We start from the raw sequence: 21,768 nt of genomic DNA on the forward strand, positions 1-21,768 counted from the left end.
CTGTTCCGTGTCTTCTCGGGTGCAGCTTTGATTCAGGGATGGGTCCACAAGGAAGAGGAGTGAACTGGGTAAGGGTGGCAAGAGAGGAGTAAGCTCAACCATCTTCCTTCTCTCAACATATTTTTAGCATAAATATGTGAAAGAAAAAAAAAGCTGAATTCAAAAGTTATGGTTGCCAAGGAGACAAAGAAATGTATCTGAGCTTATAAATGAAAATCTATTTCATTTCCTTGGCTCAATGACACACTCATATTCTTAAGGGACACATGCCAAGATGTTCCTCCTGGCTTTCCCTCAGATGCACTTTTTTTTGAAAGGCATATATCCTTTGAATACTTCCAACTAGTCACCTTTTAACCTTTAAAATTATTCTTCCTGGAGTTTGATTCCACATTTTGCACAAACCAGTCTTGCTGGTCATAATTACAATTTGTCTCTGGGCAAAATTAAAACAATGAATATTAAAGTTTCAAATGCAAGGGGTCTACTCTAGTAAAATCTTTCCATTCCAGAACTAACAGAAATCGACCTTATCACAGTTATCTAGTGGGGTTTAATGAATTGGAATATCATGACATCTGGATTAGATACATTTAAATATAGAAAATTATTAAAAATCAGAGTAAGGACATTATAAATTACTGACACTAAAATTACAGGGTATTTTTCTCCTAAGAAATGAAGTTATATTTATTTCAAGTAGAAGTATTACCAAGTGAGTATTTTTAATAAACAATATATAAATAGAAGCTCTTAAAGTGTTTTTAAAACTGCTTGAGTAATATTTAAATATGATATATTTCCATCCTTTAAAATTTAGTGACCAATATTAATTTGCTTAATTAGTGACTGATTTCATAATCAGTATTGACCTGGATAAATTATTACAAAACTCCAGTAAGTAGGATCTAAGTTAATATTTTTATTAATACTGAGATTAATAAAAGACTACCCTGTTTTCTGCCAAAGGTTTATTTTCTAGGCCCATGTCACTATGACTACTAAGAGTGTATCTAAAATTCTATTAGGAATTGCTCAACTTCCAATTAGGAAGATACTGAAATCACATTAGATAAAAGCCTGTGTGACCTAACCTAATACATCATATGCAGTACACGAACACCTTCAGAAAAGGATCAGTTCAATATATATCAAAGACACTGAAATCTATTTGAATAAAATGTGTCTAAAGGTCTCACTGTAAAGGAAAAAAAAAAGGTGAGGGATAAAATAACCAGTCAGGCTTCATATCAATTAAGACAACTTTTACTAAATGAGAAAACTACATTTAAAATGTGCTTTAAAACAAAACGGAATTAGAAAAAAAAAAAAAAGACATATGCATTTGAAGGAACGTTGCACTGTGCTGAAAATCAAATCTCTTGCAGTAATACAATACACCAATTCATAAAATGTAAGTTAACAGAGTTCTCAATTTAACATTTTAAAAGACAATATTAAGGTCAAGAATTTCACATCTATGGTAGCACACATAGAAGGGCATTATAAATATGATGTCCATCCCTATGAAGCTTACAAATTTGACAATGCTCAATAAAAGCTTTTAGAATCACATCCAAAAGTATTGCATCCAAAAATCATAAATCTGTGTTCTCTAAGTTCTCTTATAAAATCTTTACGTTCACTTTTCTACTCTTGTCATTTGTTAATACTACCCCTTAAGAAAAAAAAGAGAACAGGAAAAGAAATACTGCAAATAACCCTTGATCATGTACAGAAATTATTGCTACTATAGTTCACTACAAAGCATGTCTATACAATATGAACTTTGATCATGAAAAATCAGAATAAAAATCTTTAGTGACATAAGCCTTACAATCGTATACAACATTCACATGGCAATATTAGACAGGTAACTCATAGATGACAGAATGTCCCACTGACCAGCATTCATTTAAATACGTCCTTCGTACAGAGGGAGGGAAAAAGAAATAGTGTCAGCTTTCTAAGGCTTGTCAAAAAAGGATTCTGTTTTGTGGATCTAAAAACAAAAAACAACAGTAACAACAACAAAAACCCCAAAAACAAAAATGATGCAGGTGAAGAGTGTTACCAGAAAGTTAAGCATGCCAAAAGGTGTTTCGTGCAAATTAAAACCTAAAACCAAGGTACCACGTAATCACATTACCAACTAGTTGGGTAATACTATATGAGCCTTATCTTAAAGTTAAATGAAATGCTACTGCACAATAGAGAATCAATAAGTTAAAAATTAGAGTGCACAAATCCAAATCTGTGGCAATTTCTATATGAAGCAAAATATTCACTATCAGCTGTAAAGTTTGCCCAAACTGTTTGATTAAATCACTGGATTGGACAGTTTGCATACTTTTAAAATATCAATCTCTAAAATTCCTTTTTACGGTAAAGAGGCATAAGTTTTCTTAGTTAAGATCAAACAGGTATGTAAGTAAATAAGCAAGAAAAAATAATAGTTGGTGAATGTCTTTAAAGCTCGTCCCACATTTCACTTTTAAAAATGTTTAGGGAAAAAAGTTTAAAATATTTGCCATTATTCTAGCAAAAACAAACAAAACAAAACAAGCCCAAAATAATTAAACAACCAAGCAACACTAAAACCACATTACACAAATGGATCATCATGCTTTCATCTGGTTTAACTATCACATCTAGTTTAATTGGGATGCTTTTCAACTTTAAAAACTGTGATAAGTGAAGATGTATCTTTAATGGGTAATTTTGAATTTGGATTTAACTTTGTTGAGTATTTTAACAGAGTATACTTATTACAATACAGTGTAGCACATCTTTCTATTAGAAAAAAATTTAAGATCCTTTACCCGTCTCCTTAAGTTAAAGGTGTGACATCATAAAGGGTGTCAAATGGCTGGATGGTTTTACAGTGCACACTTATATATCATGAAGTATGTCCTTAACAAATCTGACGGTTTGTTTACACAGTTCCTTTCTTCACCTTTTCTTCGGTGGATTAGCTGTTCGGGGTGGAGTGACGGGACGTCCTGAATTCAGTCCACCATACTGGTACTTAGCTTTCTTTTCAGATGGTTTCAATATCTTAAAAGGAAACAATTTATTAACAATGTCATTCTTTAAAGTGCAATAAGTTTAAGAAAATTGTTGTTCCAACAGTGAGTTTTCAATAAATGGTACAAGTTGTAAAGTGCAATAAAAATGGAGAAAAAAAGCAAAGTTGCACAAACATTTCTCACATTTTAAAGAATGTGTAAACATTCAAGTATCTGAGTAGTACTATTTGTCATTCCATCAATGTTAGTAACAAAAGCTTGAGTACATGAATCCTATCAACTAACCAATCTTTAAATTTAAGCAAAAAAAAAAAAGAAAAAAGAAATCAAATTAGTGTCTCTGCGGTGAGGAAAAACTAGGTTCAAAAGACCTAGGCTCTCACCACAATTCTGCCACTATTTAGAGGGTAAATAGTCACAAACTCTTCAAGCCTTAACTTTTTATATTAAACAGATCTTTTTATTTAAAACAACAACAACAAAAAGATTTGAGGAGCATTTGAGATCTTGCTCCCCAGCATATGTCATCAGTTTAGTTCAAATACACTCATAAAAATTCTCCAAACCCCTCCCCAGCTTTATTTTTACATATTACATATCATAAAGTTCACATATTTAAAATGTGTAAGACAATGATTTTTAGCATATATATTTACAGAGTTGTACAACCACTGCTATAGTCTAATTTTAGAACATTTTGTCACCCCAGAAAGAAACCTTGTTCCCACCCCTATTTCCACTTCCACTCCCCTAACCCCCTTCAATTCTAAGCAAGCACTAAGCTACTTTATCTACTGACTTGCCTTTTCTGGCTCTTTCATATAAATGGAACCATACATACAACGTGTGGTATTTTATGGTGGGCTTTTTTGTTTTTAAGACTCATGCATGTTATAGCATGTATCAGTACTTTTATTACTTTTAATTGCCAAATAACATGCCATTTTATGGACATTCCACATTTTGTTTATTCATTCTTTAGCTGATTAACATTTGGGTTGTTTTCTCCTTTTGGCTATTATAAATAATGTTCCCATGAATATGCATATACATGTAACTGAGTACCTATTTTTAATTCTTTTGGGTACATAACTAGGATGGGCACTGCTGGGTCATACAGAAACTGTTTAACTGTTTTCCAAAGCAGCTGCAACATTTTACATTTTTCCCACTTATGTACATTCCTACTAAAGATGTATGAAGGTTCCAATTTCTCCAATCCTCACCAATACTTGTTACTGTCTTTTTAAATTATCTTTATTCTGGTGGGTGTAAATAAAGCTTTAACCTAATTACAGATAGAAAATTTCAGTATTTACACAAAAAAGTGTACAAAATATTTATGAAGTATTTCTTAGAATTATTCAGAACACCATAGTGCCTCATCAAAAAAAAAAAAATTAATTCAATTCCACTATGGCAACTACTGAAGGATAATGCCTGGTTACTATCTTTGGAAATGAGAAGGCAAACAGTTACCATTCAATTATACTAGTTGTTACAAATAGTATAATAAAAAAAGACAAATGGAAGCTTTACATTGAAAAAAGTTAAGTATGTTGCATGTTAGGGATATAAAATAACCTTTGCAAAAACAAAGTATGGAAGAACTTGTTTTGATCTGTGAACAAGAATAATTTTAAGGAGCACATTAAAGCTAGAGTTCACCACTTTTTAAAAAGCAAATGTTTTTATACTTGTAAATCGGTACTTTAAGATTATCTGAAAAGTTTTTTCCTAGGTATTCATTATTTTCATCTGAGTTTATAATTCTTTCTCCTCAATTTCTGTCCCAACCTATTCATCTTGTAAAAAAAAAACAAAATCTAATTCATCACATTCACATTCTTTTAGCAGGCAAACCACTATCCAAGGAGTCATACAGGAATTTAACAATTTAAAACCTGCATTAAGAATGACTGATACAAACTGATGACTATTCTATCGAGAGCCTCCCTTAGGACCTCCCCTAAACTCCCCCCTCTTTAAAATCCTCACATGGCAGGACATGCACCCAACCTGAGCCTTTCCCTAGCTCCTCTCCTTCCCTCCCAGGTGCATTACCTTTGCCTCTCTCTCCTAAGTTCCAGGGGCCCTTCTTCAGCCTCTGTAGCTTGTTTCCTGAGCCTACTCAGCCCAGCTGGCTCACTTCTTCTCTCTCTATAACTTTCTAAATAAACTTTCTCTTTTAATTTCAGGGGGGAAGAATGACTGATATAACTTAGTTTCCCTAAACCTCAAATATAAAAATAGATATCTCTAATGAATCTATGCCGAGAACCCCTTAATAAAACCGATTTTCAACCTTTAAAGGAACAAGGAAAGAACACAAATCTAAAAAAAAATTCTTCTGACAATAATTTTAATTAATTTCTAGTTGTTATAAATTTATATTATACCTGAAATGAACACATCAAAGTTTCATCCACACTCATCATTCCACCAGCATTATCAAATTCACCACAGTAATTTGGGGCTGAAAATAGGGTTACCAATTGTCGTTTAGCAAAAAATTCATATCCATCTTCCACCACCTGTCAAATGAAATGTCAAAAGAAAAAAACATATTTATAGGTAATTCTCAACTATCTATACCTACTGAGATTAATGTAACAAAGACCTAAAAACAAACAAACAAACCCTGTTTGTTTTGGAAGCTTGATTTTTATTCTTAAACTTGCCTTAGAATATTAAATTTAGTGTGCCTTTTCTACAATGGTAAGGATGTAGCTTAAATGAAATCATAATAAATTTATGATTAAGAAGTTTAGAAATCACATCATTTCAAGGCTCTCCATACGCTAATATGTATAAGTGTCTACAGGGAGCTGGGATACTAAAGTACTTCTTAGATGGCATTATAATCCAACTAAAGAATCCTTAATTTAATGAACAATAACCAGACAATGAAAAACGGATTACAGCAAGGACATTTTTCTTGCTCCACTGTTAAATTTTCTATTAGTATTATGTAGCTACACATTAAAAAGTCTACTAAATTGCGCTTATTAACCTTTTCTGTTAAGACCATGGCCACCTTATCCACTCCAGGCTCAGCATCATGCCTGGGACTCAGCCCATCCTTTTAGTTCTTAGTTTCCTTGTTCACTTGCTCATTCAATCACACATTTACTGATAGAACAGGTTTTTGTTTCTACAGGAAATATTTGGAGTTTGTGTTATTCTATATCATAAATCTCTTAATTCTAGAGACAATATGCATTGTGTATTGGTTTGATATGATTTCAAATCCACTTGTTTATGACAAAAATAAAATTTTTAAGAGTTAAGTTGTTTTGATATGAAGTAAGTTGTGTCAGGGTGCCATGATCTCATCTGTTGTCATTGATAAGCACTCAGCAGCTCAGCTGGTACAACAGGGTGAGTAATCTACTGTTGCTTTGGAATATGTTATTTCTTTACTGGCTTATTAAGTGACATAATCCTTTATACTACTGGCTTGTGAAATTATTATAATTCCTGCAATAAATTTGTGTTAAACCATTGACAAAGATAATCTTGGTCAAAGCGTAATTTGCCCCCCTGTCTCCTGCAAAAACCCCCATCTGTTTGAAAATAAGCAGAATAAGATTTTGAAGGCATCTGGAAAAAGACCACATGAACTAAGGTAGTTCAGTGATCTGACTTACTAAAAATCACCTTGTTTTGAAAAGACCAGTGAAGGAGATCAACAGCTTTAACAATGTAAGTATCAGTGGCTATATTATTAGGAACCTTAGCAACTCTGCCTTTTTATCTAATGGAAGGCTTATCTTAATTACCTCAATCATAAACACAATGTTTACTGATTAAAAGACACCTCTGCCAAAAGCCAAGAATTTGTGGACATGACTTCATTTCAACTAAACTAAGATATTCTGCTGGGAAAAAAGCATGTAATATACAACGTGTACAGAAAATGGGAAGCCAGTCCCTTGTGTTTATCGCACAGGATCACAAAGAGGTAGCAGCAGCCAAGTGCTGTGGTGAAAGCCCCAGAGAAAAGGGAGGTATTGTGGTACAATATACACTTAATAAATTTGCTTTAACAAAAAACAACAGCTTTAAAAGTATATTTACAAATTTCAAATACTTTTAGTATACTTTAAAATGGTTTTTAAAAATGCCTCAATGTATTTCATACAACTTCTGTTTTAGAGAACACAAGGACTTGGTATATTTGTTAAAAGAAGCTTTTGTTAATTCTTTTGTTCAACAAACACTAAATGCATCTTATAATAAATATGTAAGTTTATAAGGCAGTGGATATTGGAAGGTCAACAAGTCACAATGCCCTCCTCAAAAAGTGTACACCTTAGTCCTGACGAGCGTGGCTCAACTGATTGAGCATCATTGCACAAAGAGAAAGGTTGGCAGTTCAATTCCTGGTCAGGGCACGTGCCAGGGTTGCGGTCCATCCCCAGCTGAGGCACATGTGAGAGACAACCAACTGATATTTCTGCCCCCCTCTTTCTCCTTCCTTTCCCCTCTCTCTAAAAATAAATAAATAAATAAATAAATAAATTTTAAGTGTACAATTTAGTGGTGGAGGATATAAAACAAACCTAAGTTGTTGCCTTTTTTAATGAAAATTCAAACATGCAGAAAAGTAGAGTTAATGAACTCCCATTTATTAACCACTTTGACTTAATAATTATCAGCATTTACTACATTTCTTTCATTTCCCCCCCTTTTTTCTCTGCTGATATATTTTAAAGCAAACCCTAGACATGTCATCTTACCTTTACATACTTGAATATGCATGTTAGACATAGACATCCTTCTCACCTAACAGTAATGACATATCAACACAGCTAAAACAATCAACAATTACTGGATATCTAGAATCCCGTCTATAATTGAATTTCCCCAACTTTCTCAAGAATGTTTTTTTACAATATAGTTTGTTATCAAAATCTCCACGATTCATTTGATTACTATCTATATTTAAACATATTAAAATGGGATCAAATATTTCTAGAAAGCTTCAGACAAGCACCAAAAATTTTGTTAGAATTGGAGTATACTGAAAAAATATATTCCTTTGAAACATTTCCTCTTAGAGGGTGAGAAGGGGTTAACACAATCATTATATTATTAATTGTGAGAAAAAGGTATAGGCTTCACCTCTCAGTTTCCTCAAAAAATGAAAGGAGTGGACTTGGGTGAAGTTAATAAATATGAAAATATCTTAAAGTTATATTTCATACCTGATGAGCTCGACAAATCAAGTCTAAATCATGACGATTCAGAAATTTACTGACTACATCAGCTCCAAAAGTGAAGGAAACACCACGATCATTCTCTCCCCAGCCTTGTACATCCTTATCTGGGTCAGACCACAGCAAATCACACAGCAAACCTTTAAAGAATAAAAACAGCAATGAATAAAACAAAACAAAGTTTATAAAGTACACCTTTATCACACTTCTCCTGTCCTCTTACCCTTTAATAAACAACAACAATCACTTGTCCCCTAGTATCCCTGTTTATCAAACTTAGCCTTTCTTTTATTTTATTTACTTATTTATTAATACTCACCTGAGGACACTTTTTCATTGCTTTTAAAGAGTGGGGGGAGAGAGGGAGAGAGAGAAAAACATTGATTGGTTGCTGCCTTGTACACGCCCCAACAGAGGATCAAATCCACAACCCGAGTACGTGTGCTGACCAGAACTGAACCCGAGACCCTTCAGTCTGTTAGACAACACTCCAACCAACTGAGCCACATTGGCCAGGGCAAACTAAGCCACTCTTTGTTAAAGCATCATACAAATATAATCTTCCCTGGCTTCTTAAGGAAGTATTTTCCAACCCTTTCCACATACAGGAAATAAGTGTATGGCACACTCTCAGCACACAATATATGGAAAAGGCTGTTCATCTTTTGTACGCAGTTTCTCCATTTGGATAACCAAATGACCCAGCAGCATTTCCTCACAGAGCCACATAAAACTGTCTATTTCTGGATGTCAGTCTACTCCACTAATCTATTTTATTTATCCCTGAGCCAACAACACATTAGAGCTTTTAGATAAATCTGTGGGGCTAGTATCCCCAGTTAATATTTTTTCTTAGGATTGTCTTAGCTACTTTCCATTCATTTTCCTTCCACATATAAACTTCTGAATCAGTATGTCTAAGTCCATGAACCCAACTGAGATTTCACTGGATTGCATTTATCTATGGATAAAATGGAGGGAAGAAAACATTTTCTTCTAAGACATGAAGGATTTAAAGAATGAACAAAATCAGATCTGATCTTTGGCATTAAAGATGCTTATCTGGGTATATTTATCACACATACCAATAGTATAAATTTTAAGAGGAACTCAACCTTGGCAATGAAAAGTGAGAACAGTAAAGGAATTCTGAGGAATCAAATATTTAAGCAAGCAGAGGAGGGAGAATGACTAAAAATTGTTGAGAAAAAAAGACCAAAACAAAAGGAAGAGATTAGAATAGCAGAGATCTCTTAGAAGGGGTAAGAATTATCTAGAAGGAGGAAATGATTAAGTTTCAAATATAATGAACGAGCGGAGTATGTCAAAAACCAAAAAAAAAGTGCCACTTACAATTAGATAATCAGATCTTTAATTAAAGCAGTTTCCTGACAGTTGAAGGAAAGAGTGGGTAACAGTCAAACTGCAGAGCTGTTAGAAGGGATGGATGATGAGGTGGTGATACTGAGCACTTTTCTAAACTACGGTCCCAATGGCAGGAGAAACCAGTGCTAAGATTCTTTTTAAAAATAATTTATAAACTTCATAACATAGCTTATCAGAAAAGATTTTTGTTTTAAGTCATAATATAGCTTATCTTGATAGGGGAATTACCTAGAACACCTCAAAGAATTGATGGCAATGCACTCGTAAATCTCTATCATTTCCTAAGCTTCTACCGTGACAGTCAGTCTCAATTTACAAGCTCTTACAAGCTCTTGAATCACAAGCTGATTCTTTAAGAAAAATACAAGCACACAGCCCCAGTGCTCTAATTGCTCATACTTTCTATCCAGTCTTGTTTCCATAGGTGAAGCACTAAGCAGGAAGCCAAGATATTAGTCTGTATTTTTAATGTGACAATAAAACTAGAATGTAGTTGCTTTTGGAATAATTTGGGCATACAAAATCACATAACGGTAGCGACAAAAAATCTGGCATTCTTCAACCTTACTGGAATCAAGGTAACTATCTCAAAGTTCAATGTTTTATAATTCAATTCCTAATAAATAAGCATCACAATATCAGGCTATTGTTTTAAAAACATTAGTTAGCCTTGACCGGTGTGCCTCAGTGGGTTGGGCATCGTCCTTAAAACGAAAAGGTTGCCAGTTCAATACCTGGTCAGGGCACATGCCTGGGTAATGGGCCAGGTTCCCGGTTGGGGGTGGGCAAGAGGTAACCAATAGATGTTTCTCTCCCTCTCTTCCTCCCTCCCTTCCCCTTTCTCTAAAAATAAATAAAATCTAAAAAAAAAAAAAAAAAGCAAACAAATAAATAAATACTAGTTTCTGTTAGGTTTAGTCAAATATATTCTCAAAATCTTGTAAAATGTATGCTTTTTCCCCCTTGTATAATCAACTCAGATAAGTTGAGTTGCTTACACAAGAAAGTTACGAAGTAACTTATTATAATATGTCATGTCTGTGGCTTACTGACCACAGAGGACCTATACAGCCATTTATAATGATTGATGTTTAGTCATGAGTAGCATTTTGAGTGATATTAGGCTTTTAGTACCCTGAGCAAAACAATCCAATCGCCTTGGAAAACAAGCAACCAAACTCATGCTCTTAACAGTCTAATTTAGAAGTTTAGGCATGTTTTGCTCAGGCATTATGTCCACAAATATTCTTTAATGCCCATCTTTCTAAAGAATTTTTGGACCTTTTCAAAAATTAGTTTATGCTGTTATAGTTGTCCCAATTTTTCCTGCCTTCATCCCCCTCTGTCCAGCCTGCCTCCCACTAGAATTTTTGGATCTTATGTGTGTGGGACATAAACTTAGTAACCAACCAGCCCAACCACATTTGATGAATAATCAAGTCCCCTTTACAAAATTACCAATAAACAATCCTCTTATTAGTAAGCTGGAAGACCTTTGTTTTTTTTCATTTATATGATATTCCTATTATATGATAGGATTTCTGGACCCTATAACACTCTAGGCAATCCTCGTTTTAAAGACATTCAAGTTGGTTGAGAACTGATTAATACAATACATTATGGGTAGCTTTGATTGTCAAGTAATGAGACAATTAACCCAATGTAAATTTGTTTTTAGAAAGTCTGGTAGAAACTGAGGGAAAGGGCAGTTTTGTTCATGTTAATGCTTTGAATAATATGAAATTATGATACGATAAAATTATATTTGGTCTTTGTTCCCATTCCTGGCACAGAGTTCCTAAAATCCTTGGAATTTCTTCAAGTGATAGATGAGTCTTTTGTTATTCCTAAGGCATCTCTCATCAAATCTAAATTTACAGTGCAGAAGTGACCCAGGGGCCCTCAGCTGGCTTCCGGATGGGGCTAGTCAACAGAGACCAAGCATCTGATTGGAGGGCTGAAACTTGCAACCCTCGTTCCCTGTCCCCATCACCTCTAGGGAACGGGTGGCTGGAAATTGAGACCTACAGGAACTCTTGAATAACTGGACTCGGGGAGCTTCCAGGTTGGTGAGCACGTTGATGCCAAGAGGTGTGAAAGCTGTCCATCAACCAAGCCCCACCCTGTAACTTGTGCTACACAGCTCCTCCACTTGGCTGTTTCTGAGTTGTATCCTGTATAATTAACTGTAAATTAAGTAAGTAACCTGAGGAGGTTATGTGAGAACCCTGAAATTTGTAGTCAGCCAGGCAGAAGTATGGGACTCCTAGGGACCCCACTTAAGGCTGGCATCTGAAGTGGGGGCAGTCTTGTGGAATGGAGCCCTTAAATCTGTAGGGTTAGTGCCAGTATTGAATTGTTTGACACTCACTTGGTGTTGGAGAATTGGTTGTAGTGTGGAAAAACCACACACATGTAGTGTCACAAAAATGCCACACAGAAAGGCACTGATGTTTTAAGCAAAAGTTGAACTGGGAAACAGAATGACATAACTGCATTTAATTCACAGGTCTCTGTGGCATTTTATTATATGAATGTCGTAACAGGTATATACCTTAGTATATACACTGGTACTCAAATATAAGTAATTACCATTTAAAAGCCAATATTAAAGTTAGGGCAAGTAGCAACTGTGCCCAGACATTTATTTATAAAATTACATTTGGTTCATTCATTAATCAACACAGCAATTTATCCTCAATTGGAACATATTTGCTTTTGTTTTGACTAGCTTCACTTAAAGAGTTAGAATTCTAAATGTTTGATTAGTCAATTTTCGTAATTTTTCACATAAAATTTTCACAATATTTGTAAAATTCACACCTCTAGAACCTTCTGCCTCAAGAACGTTAAGAGCTCAAAAAATTTAAATATAAATGATGCAGAAAAAAACAACGGAAAACTATTAGATAATTTAAAAGAAGGTAACTGTATCCTCAGCTAAGAAAAAAAAATTTTAGTTTAAAAACTGTTGACTAATTTTTAAGAAGTCTTTGAAGGGCATAACCAATGCTGATATGAGTGAGAGAACTGAGAAAGATAGAAGGCTAAGAGAAATCAATAGCAAGATCTTTTGTGATAAATTAGTTTGACAGAACCACATTATGGTTATATTTACAAATTAAAGTCCTATACTTTGGGAAATAGAAAGTGAAATATTTTGTTACTGCAAGTAATTGTAGTTAGCTTACTGACTAAAAAAAAACAAACAAAGCTCTATTATTTACTACATAAACCAATAAAATATGCCAGCATTTTACATTAAACAATTAAGCAAACTTGTCTTTATATGTTACCTGTATCGGGGACATCAGTGGGTCTCATAATTCTCCGAATCTGCTCCATAGATTGCAGGTCTGGTGACAGTCCTATAAATAAAAACATGAGTTACTGTACTGACATCTACAGAAAAAAAAATTAATCAAAGTAGATTCATTATGTTAAATTAAGGATATTTAAAGTGTTCCTTTTACTATATTAAGTTATTAAGTAGTATCCCACTTTGACATAACAGAACATTATAATGAGGTCTTCTCCACTCTTCCCTACCAAGGAATGAAATTCCCTTTCATTGCAGATTTCCTAAGGAAAGAAATCCTACCACACTTTCCAACCACTCCCTGTCCATCATAGGAATATACTCAATTCCATTATTTCCTACCACTTCACCACTTATCACCTATTCTTAAACATGTTTACTTCCAAGTAAAAGCGCCTCACTCTGCCCCATTATACCTTCCTATAATCCACTGCAACATGCTCATTCTCTTCATAAGAGTATAACTGTTGTTCAGAATGATAAACAAGAAAGAACACATCAAAATACTTTGCAATCTTTCAAGTAGTACACAGATAATGGCCAGTATTTCTTTTTAGAAGATAATCTAAGCATCATCACAAAGAATGAAACTAAATATTCATATTCCATACTGCTATTGCTACATTTCTATTCTTAGCTATACAGTATTCCCTCACTTATCGTGGGTATTACGTTCTAGACCCCCCGGCAAAGTAGGAACCTTAGATTTATTCTACACTCCTAAACCTACGTAACTTTAACAACATATGTATACAGTACCACAAAATCCCACGATATAGCAAAAAATCCACGATAAATAATTAAATATAATATTTTTTAAAATCCTCGATAAGTGAACCGCGATATAGAGAGGGACTACTGTACTAATGTGCAAGAGCTACAATTTCATACATATTTATCATGTACTGTAAAATGTTTCAACTAATATAGTGAATTATGTACTATTAGAAAATAAACCCTTTATCTCAGGCTTACAAATGTGCATTTATATTTTTAGCATTTTCTACTTAATTCTTCCCACATATTGATGGAAAACTAATTTTCTTACAGTGTTTTCATTAAATTACTTCCCTGTATAAAACCCCAATATGGTTATCAAACCATTCAATAAACTTCTTTGTTCAGTATTCAAATCTCTATAATCTAATCCCATCATTCCCCAACATGTACTTGACATTTTAGCCAGGCCAGTCCTCACACATTTCTTGAACTAAACATAAAAAAGATTGTCTTAGAGTAGAACCTTGGTTCTCGAACTTACTTCATTCCAGAAGAGTGTTTGAGAAATTTGTTCAAAAACTGAATCATTTTTTCTCCCTTAGAAATACAGTATCAGCATGAAACAGTTGTCGGGTTGAGAACCAAAGTTTTGTTTGACAATCAAGATATGTTTTCTGTGAACAACTTGGTCAAGAATCGAACTGTTCAAGATGGGAGACGTTCAAAAACTGAGATTTAACTCTATGTCCTTTCCACCTCTCCAAAGTCTATTTATTCTCCAAAATCCATGCCTCCATAAACATTCACCCCAAAATTCTCTCCCTTTCTTGACTTCTCATAATTACTGTCTCTACCAGTACTTTCACATAATTAAATTCACTTCATTACTCAATATCTGTTTTGGAAGTATATATTTTATCAATAGGTTTTTAAATTCCTCAAAGATGGCCAGATCATAGACTGGCTATATATTTTCATGTCATCTAGCCAAGTGCTAGAAACATGTTAGTGTTTCAGATAAACTTTCATGTATTCAAGCTTATTTCACAAGTCATACAGAATAACATACCAAAAATTATTTTTAGGACTAAAGCAGACATATTACATAAAGCCTAGAACTCTTGGCATGTGGGAATATTAAATTATGTTTAGATTCTGATGAAACACATTTAATATAGGCAAGAAAAACAGTAATAATCCTCCTATTTTTATGGATAGTACAGGCATCTTCCTGTTAAAACTGAGGCAAAAGGAAGGTATTTTTTCAAACAGAATTATGGTTATACTCCTCATATGTGAAATTCTTTCAAGACAAATACTAAATTTCCATTTTAATTATGTATAAATAATCAAATTTCTAGGTAGAAGAAATTTTAGTTATGTTTAAAATAGCTTTAATCACTTGAGTTTTCACAAAAATGCTTCTGTTTTCTAATACATCTTAAATATTATAGATCTTTTCTGAATGAAAGAAGAATAAGAAAAACCCATGAGGCAAAACTACTAGTCTACCTCCATGACAACAGAAGATTTTCTCATCCACAATGGCAGCTATAGGCAGACAGTTGAAACAGTCAGTGAAGGTCTTCCACAATTTAATATTAAATCTTCGTTTGCCTATAAAAAGAACAAGCAAATAGAATAAATAAATCTGAAACTGTTCTCATTAGTTATCTCACAGCCACAGAATTATGATGATTTTAATTTTTTTCATTATTTTATCTAGCACTGGGTTTTTCTATAATGAATGTGTTATAAAATGGTAATAAATATAATAAGCATTCACACCTTCAGTAAAGTTGCACAGACTTCAAAGACTGTGGTAGGTGTTTTATGAAACAAATACATCAAACACTTGTCTCTCAAGATCACTACAATATAGCAACTTTGAAACAGCCTAATAGACAATTAGTTTATTTTTCCATTCAATATGTATATTACTTAAGTACCTAGACAAATAAGTAAGCAGAAACAAAGGGGTGCCTCTGGACACTGTACCTCTTAACTCTAATGTATGGAGTAACACAGCATAAACTTACTGCCAGGCAAGGAGAATTTCCAAGTGCTTACCAGGTATTCTCTTTTGAGTAAATTACAACTTGGCACCATAGCAAGTATAAATAGAGACACAAAGACTATAATTTTCCTTTAGTCTAGCATAAAGAGCTGTAATAAAGACAATCTCAAGTGTATGCTCACCTTTTTAGGATTACTCAATGTTTCTGAATTTGGCAGGAAGTTTCAACAGCTAACCCAGGGGGAAGTGATGAAAGGCACAAGCACTAATTTCCTATGCTTTTATGCCATAACCTGCCTCTCAATGAGCAAGTATAACGCAAAGCAGTGTTTACAAGCTGTTCTCATACATGAGTATGTTACTTTATTTGATGTAATTTCTATCCCAAGAATATTCAAGCCTGCATTTTATCCCTTAATAATATATCTCTGACTTCCAGTCAAGACGGAGGTGTAGGTAGACATGCTTCGCCTCCTTGTGCAACCATAAGAAGGATCACAACTAATCTCAAAACAAAAAACACGCAGAACTGCCAGAAAATCAAATTGTATGGAAGTCCAACATCCATGGATTTAAAGAGCCAAATTCATCCAGACGGGTGTGCTAAGACAGGGAGTCAAAGAAACTCTACCTAACACACAGAAACAAACACAGGGACACTGCCAAATTGAGGAGACAAAGAAATATGGCTCAAGTTAAAGAACAGAACAAAACCCCATAAAAAGAACTAAATGAAATGGAGCTAGCCAACCTATCAGATGAAGAGTTCAAAACACTGGTGGTAAGAATGCTCAGAGAAGTCACTGAGTATGGCAAAAGCATAAGGGAAGAAATGAAGGCTACACTAAGTGAAAAAAAGAAACATCTACAGGGAACCAACAGTGAATGGAAGGAGGTCGGGGCTCATATCAACGATTTGGAACATAAGGAAGAAATAAACATTCGACCAGAACAGAATGAGAAGATACAAGAATTCAAAAAAAAATGAGAAGAGAATAAGAACACTCTGGGATATCTCCAAAAGTGCCAACATCTGAATCATACGGGTGCCAGAAGGAGAAGAGGAAGAGCAAGAAATTGAAAGCTTATGTAAAAAATAATGAAAGAAACCTTCCCTAATTTGGCTAAGGAAACAGACATGCAAGTCCAGGAAGCACAGAGTTCCAAACAAGCTAGACCCAAAAAGGACTACACCAAGACACATCATAATTAAAATGCCAAAGGTGAAAGATAAAGAGAGAATCTTAAAAGCAGCAAGAGAAAAGCAGAGAGTTACCTACAAAGGGGTGCCTATAAGACTATCAGCTGACTTCTCAAAAGAAACTACAGGCAAGAAGTATTCAATATGATGAAAAGCAAGGACCTACAACCAAGATTACTCTATCCAGCAAAGCTATCATTTAGAATGGAAGGGCAGATGAAGTGCTTCCCAGACAACGTAAAGCTAAAGAAATTCATCATCACCAAGCCCTTATTACATGAAATGTTAAAGGGACTTACTGAAGAAAAAGATCAAAACTATGAGTATTATAATGACAACACACAACTATCAACAACTGAAACTAAAAAAAAAAAAAAAGCTAACAAACTACCAGAATAGGAACAGAATCACAAATATGAACATCATTTGGAAGGTTATCAGCAGGGAGGGGGAACGAGGAGAATGGAGAAATGGTGCAGGGACCAAGAAGCATAATTGGTAGGGACAAACTAGGCAGGGGGGTGTTAAGAATAGCATAGGAAAGGGTGAAGCCAAAGAACTTATATGCACGACCCACGAACATGAACTAAGGGGGGGGATTGCTTGAGGGAAGGGGGACACTGGGTGTAGGGGGGAAAGGGGGAAAAACTGGGACAACTGTAATAGCATAATCAATCAAATATACTTAAAAAAATAAGAATATAACTCTATTTCTGATGTAGCTTTAGAAAAGCATTTATAGTTTGATATAATACAACCCACTTCCATTCTGATTAAACTGAAATGACATACACCTCAGAAATAAAAATGCAATATAAGAATGAAATATCATTTCCATTAGAATGTAAGCTCCATAAAAATAGTGATTAGAATATCTTATAATTAGCAGTACAAAAGAACCAGTCTTAAAAAAAGAAGATATTGCTCAATGTAACAGTTACCAATAAAACCACTTTGACAATCCTTTAGACCTTATCTAGTGAAGTTAAAGATATGCCTATACTTGACCTAGCAATTTTACTACCAGATATTCATCCTAAGAAATGGTACTTGAAGCTGCTACCAAATCCTGAAACTTTTTTGAAGGTGATGGTGATTCTGCAGTAAAATCAGTTGCTTCTTGGCTTTCTCCACTGAGGATTCGGTCTTCTTTAATTTGAAAATAGTCACTCTTCCTAAGTTTTACTTTCTGTCCTATTCTCTTTTTACTTGTAAGCTTATGCATTAAAAAAAATTCCCTTTACTGTTTTTTTTTTTTTTTTTTTTTTAGGGGAATTACATAAGAGTTAAAGTAGGTACGTGTGTTTATCTTTTTATTTTTAGAAGATTTTATTTACTTACCTTTTAGAGAGAGGGGAAGGAAGGGAGAAGAGAGGGAGAGAAACAACAATGTGTGGGTTGCCTCTTGCACGCCCCAACTGGGGACCTGACTCACAACCCAGACATGTGCCCTGTCTGGGAAACGAACTGGCGCCCCTTGGGTTTGCAGGTCAGTGCTCAATCCACTGAGCCACACCAGCCAGGGGAGGTGCATGTGTTTAATGCACCATTTTTATTTGGAAGTTCCATACGTTTTTTCATTATATATCAAACCCCTACACATTGTTCTCAATGACTAACCTTTCTCCCTATTGTACACCTGTTATTTCTTCTACTGTAGTCTAAATTATTCAATTTTGATGTTGAAAGATTGAAATATTTACCACAAGATGGTTACAAATCAGGAGGGAACTGAAATAAGGGTAATTTTGAAGTTTTATTTTTCTTTCTTATGTCCTAATGTACTTGTTTACTGAATGGTCCAGTTGACCAGTCAGTGGCTTGTGGGGGAAAGAGAGAGTTAATACATCACACATTTAATATTCCACATTCTGTTATGCTTGATACACCTGCCAATTTTGGGATGACAAATAAGGATAAGATGACTGAATGAATGGCTGGTAAAGTCTATATAAATGAGGCCAGTTTTCAACTGGTTAGATACTCAGGACTTAGGATTTAGGTAAACTAGCAAGAAATAGTCCTGACAGTTTTGTATCATTCCTCACAGGTCCAAAGTATTGATTACCCTGACTAGACCTCCAGGGCATGTCCACACTAGATGTGGGGGCATGCATAGATCCAAGCAGTGTTTAGAAATTCAGCACACTAAGAGGCTAACTGGCATTCTAATACTGTAGCAATTCCAAATTGATAAATTCTTTAAGGAGTTACCTAAGAACACTTGACAAACCAACATATTCACATCAGAATTTATTTTGATGCTTAAAAAGTAGTAATATTATATTATATAGTATCTGAGCCTTGTAAAAATAACTTATATTTTGGAAGAAGGAAAAAAAATACGTATTCCTTGTAGGAGATCATAACAGAATTAAGTAGACATGAATCAGGTTATACCCCTACCAGTAGTGGCTGAGAGTGCCTCTCCTTCTGTATTTTGATCAATACCCCATACTAACAGTCTTTGTCATGTTGATAGGTAAAAAATAATATCAATTTAATTTGTTCATTTACTAGTTAGGCTAAAGACTTTTCTATATTTTTCCCACTTTTATTTCTTCTTTTGTGACATGCCTGTTCATGTTTTGTTGATTTTTATTAATTTGTAGGAGCTTTCTGTATTTATTAAGAACAATAACACTTTGTCTATAACACATTACCCATGGGTTTCTTTTCAGTGACTTTTTTAAAAGTACAGTAATAAAATAAACCTTTAAATAAAAAAAAAAGAAAAAAAGAAACAGAGATCATCTGTCTAGTGCACTACTGCATTCCTAGTGTATAGAATAGTTCCTTAAACGTTGTCAAATATATAATTATATCAATCAAAGAGATAGCATAAATAGGACTCTATATTTAAGGATAGAGAAAAGAAAAATAGATTCCAATAGAAAATTCAGAGCCAAAAAACATTGAATTCAATTTGAAAATCACTGTAATTGGTTCTAAATTGTCATTAATCAAATATATGTTCAATTCCATATTTTAGCAAAAATAAAAAACAATTCAAATGCAACAGGATTAATTCAGTAATAAGATATGGAAGTAGTACCACACAACAGCAAATCAGTGATTTCTTATTGATGAAAAACACAACAAAATAAGGGTATCTAAGAATTCTCAGTATCTTTATCTCTCTAGGTTTACAGGCATAGACTAAAATCCTAATAATAAACTAGAACCTTTAAAATAATTTCACAGAATATCTCAATACCTCTTTGACACAGAGCTCGTAAGAGAACAAGAATGCTAAGAGCTAAAACCTTAATGGACACTAAAAAACCAGAGGCTACTGTCCACAGTGACCTCTGTTCCACTTGGATATTTCATTATGTAAACTAATTACAAAGGGGCCTTTCAGCTGAATAAGCCATAGTCAACCTGAAAGATGACAACTAAAGAGACTCCAAAGAACCAATTTAATTAGTAATGTCTCCCAGTTTTAGGTTCCCCTTCCATGAAAAGCTCTCTTCTTGAGCTTATGCTTACTGGTTCATATTTTCAAAAAACTATGAATCAAAGGAACTCTTTTGAAAGAAAATTATTAGGGAATTTCTCCCTTAATAAAAAATAGGTGTTTATTTTTACTTACATTCATCATAGAATCCATAAATGCGATTGATGCTAGCACACTCATGGTTTCCTCGTAAGAGAAAGAAGTTCTCTGGATATTTGATTTTATAAGCCAGTAGCAAACAAATGGTTTCCAAAGACTGCTTTCCTCTGTCCACATAATCTCCTAAGAAAAGATAGTTGGCTTCTGGTGGAAAACCTCCATATTCAAATAATCGCAATAAATCTGTATACTGTCCATGAATATCTCCTAAAAACAGAAAAAGTCAGTTTTAGAATATTTGGTTACTGTTGTAAAATCATCTTCTATGACATAATTCTTCATGTTTACTCTCTTGTGTAATCCTCTTCCCTTGAATGTGGGCTATAGTTAGTGACTTGCTTCTAACAAAGAAGATACAGCAAAAGTGAGAGTGGCTGTCACATCTGAGATTTCATTTCAAGACTGTGACTTCCATCCTGCTTGCACTCTCTTGCCTTCTCTTGCTCTTAATGATGCAGAAGCACACATGGTGAAGAACTGAGGGAGGCCTGTGGCCAATACCTCATTAGGAACGGAGGCCCTAAGTCCGTCAGGCCACAAGGAACTGAGTCCTTTCACAGTTGGGCCTTGAGATGACAGAAGCCCCAGACAGCATCCTGACTGCAGTCTTATGAGAGCCCTAGAACCAGAGGACCCAGCCCAGTTGGGCCCAAATTCCTGACGCCCAAAAACAGTGAGATGATAAATTAATGTTGTTCTTTTAAGCCACAAAGCTTTGGGGTAATTTGTTATACAATAATAGAGAACTAATACAGTTACATCTTATTATCTGATGGTTTAACTTAGGTCATTTTGTTATACCAAATAGCAAGATAAATAGCAAGAACTTAGAAATATTTAGTATAATTAACTTCTATTACCTTCAAATTCTTTCTATATTAAAGCATTTTAAAGAGAACCTTACAGAGAATTTGAACTGTGCCCAAGGATGTTTTTATTGATGTGAGAGAGGGAGGGAGGGAGAGAGAGAAAAAGACACAGACAGACAGACATCAGTTGCCTGCTATACACACCCTGATGGGAGGATTGAACCTGCAATCCAGGTATGTGCCCTGACTGGGGATCGAACCTACGACCTACAACTGAGTCACTCTGCCAGGGCTGAATCATTTTAACTTTAAGATAATTTATAAGTAACTACATTTACTTCATTTAAAGTCACAGAAAGGATAGATCATTTTCACAAAATTCCAAACCCTAACTTTTACTTAAACATGATACTATAAGCTAACTGATTTTCAACAAACATTCACTT

General features: G+C 34.3%; 1 protein-coding gene across 2 annotated transcripts in view; it reads right to left on the minus strand.

Annotated features, from left to right (window-relative positions):
- Positions 1 to 1,250: 1,250 nt before the first annotated feature.
- Positions 1,251 to 21,768, minus strand: part of PPP1CB (protein phosphatase 1 catalytic subunit beta) — a 42,246-nt gene continuing 21,728 nt past the window's right edge. For both annotated transcript variants that reach the window (XM_090280990.1, XM_090280989.1), the window contains exons 4-9: positions 20,490 to 20,720; positions 15,189 to 15,293; positions 12,934 to 13,005; positions 8,240 to 8,391; positions 5,429 to 5,563; positions 1,251 to 3,057 (exon numbers count right to left, since the gene is read on the minus strand). In XM_090280990.1, coding sequence (XP_090137116.1) covers positions 2,953 to 3,057; positions 5,429 to 5,563; positions 8,240 to 8,391; positions 12,934 to 13,005; positions 15,189 to 15,293; positions 20,490 to 20,720 — 800 coding nt within the window. In that variant the 3' untranslated portion in view covers positions 1,251 to 2,952. The remainder of the gene's footprint in view (positions 3,058 to 5,428; positions 5,564 to 8,239; positions 8,392 to 12,933; positions 13,006 to 15,188; positions 15,294 to 20,489; positions 20,721 to 21,768) is intronic.

This window comes from Furipterus horrens, unplaced genomic scaffold, assembly GCF_987537825.1.
Source record: "Furipterus horrens unplaced genomic scaffold, mFurHor1.1.pri manual_scaffold_6, whole genome shotgun sequence".
Classification (NCBI taxonomy): domain Eukaryota; kingdom Metazoa; phylum Chordata; class Mammalia; order Chiroptera; family Furipteridae; genus Furipterus; species Furipterus horrens.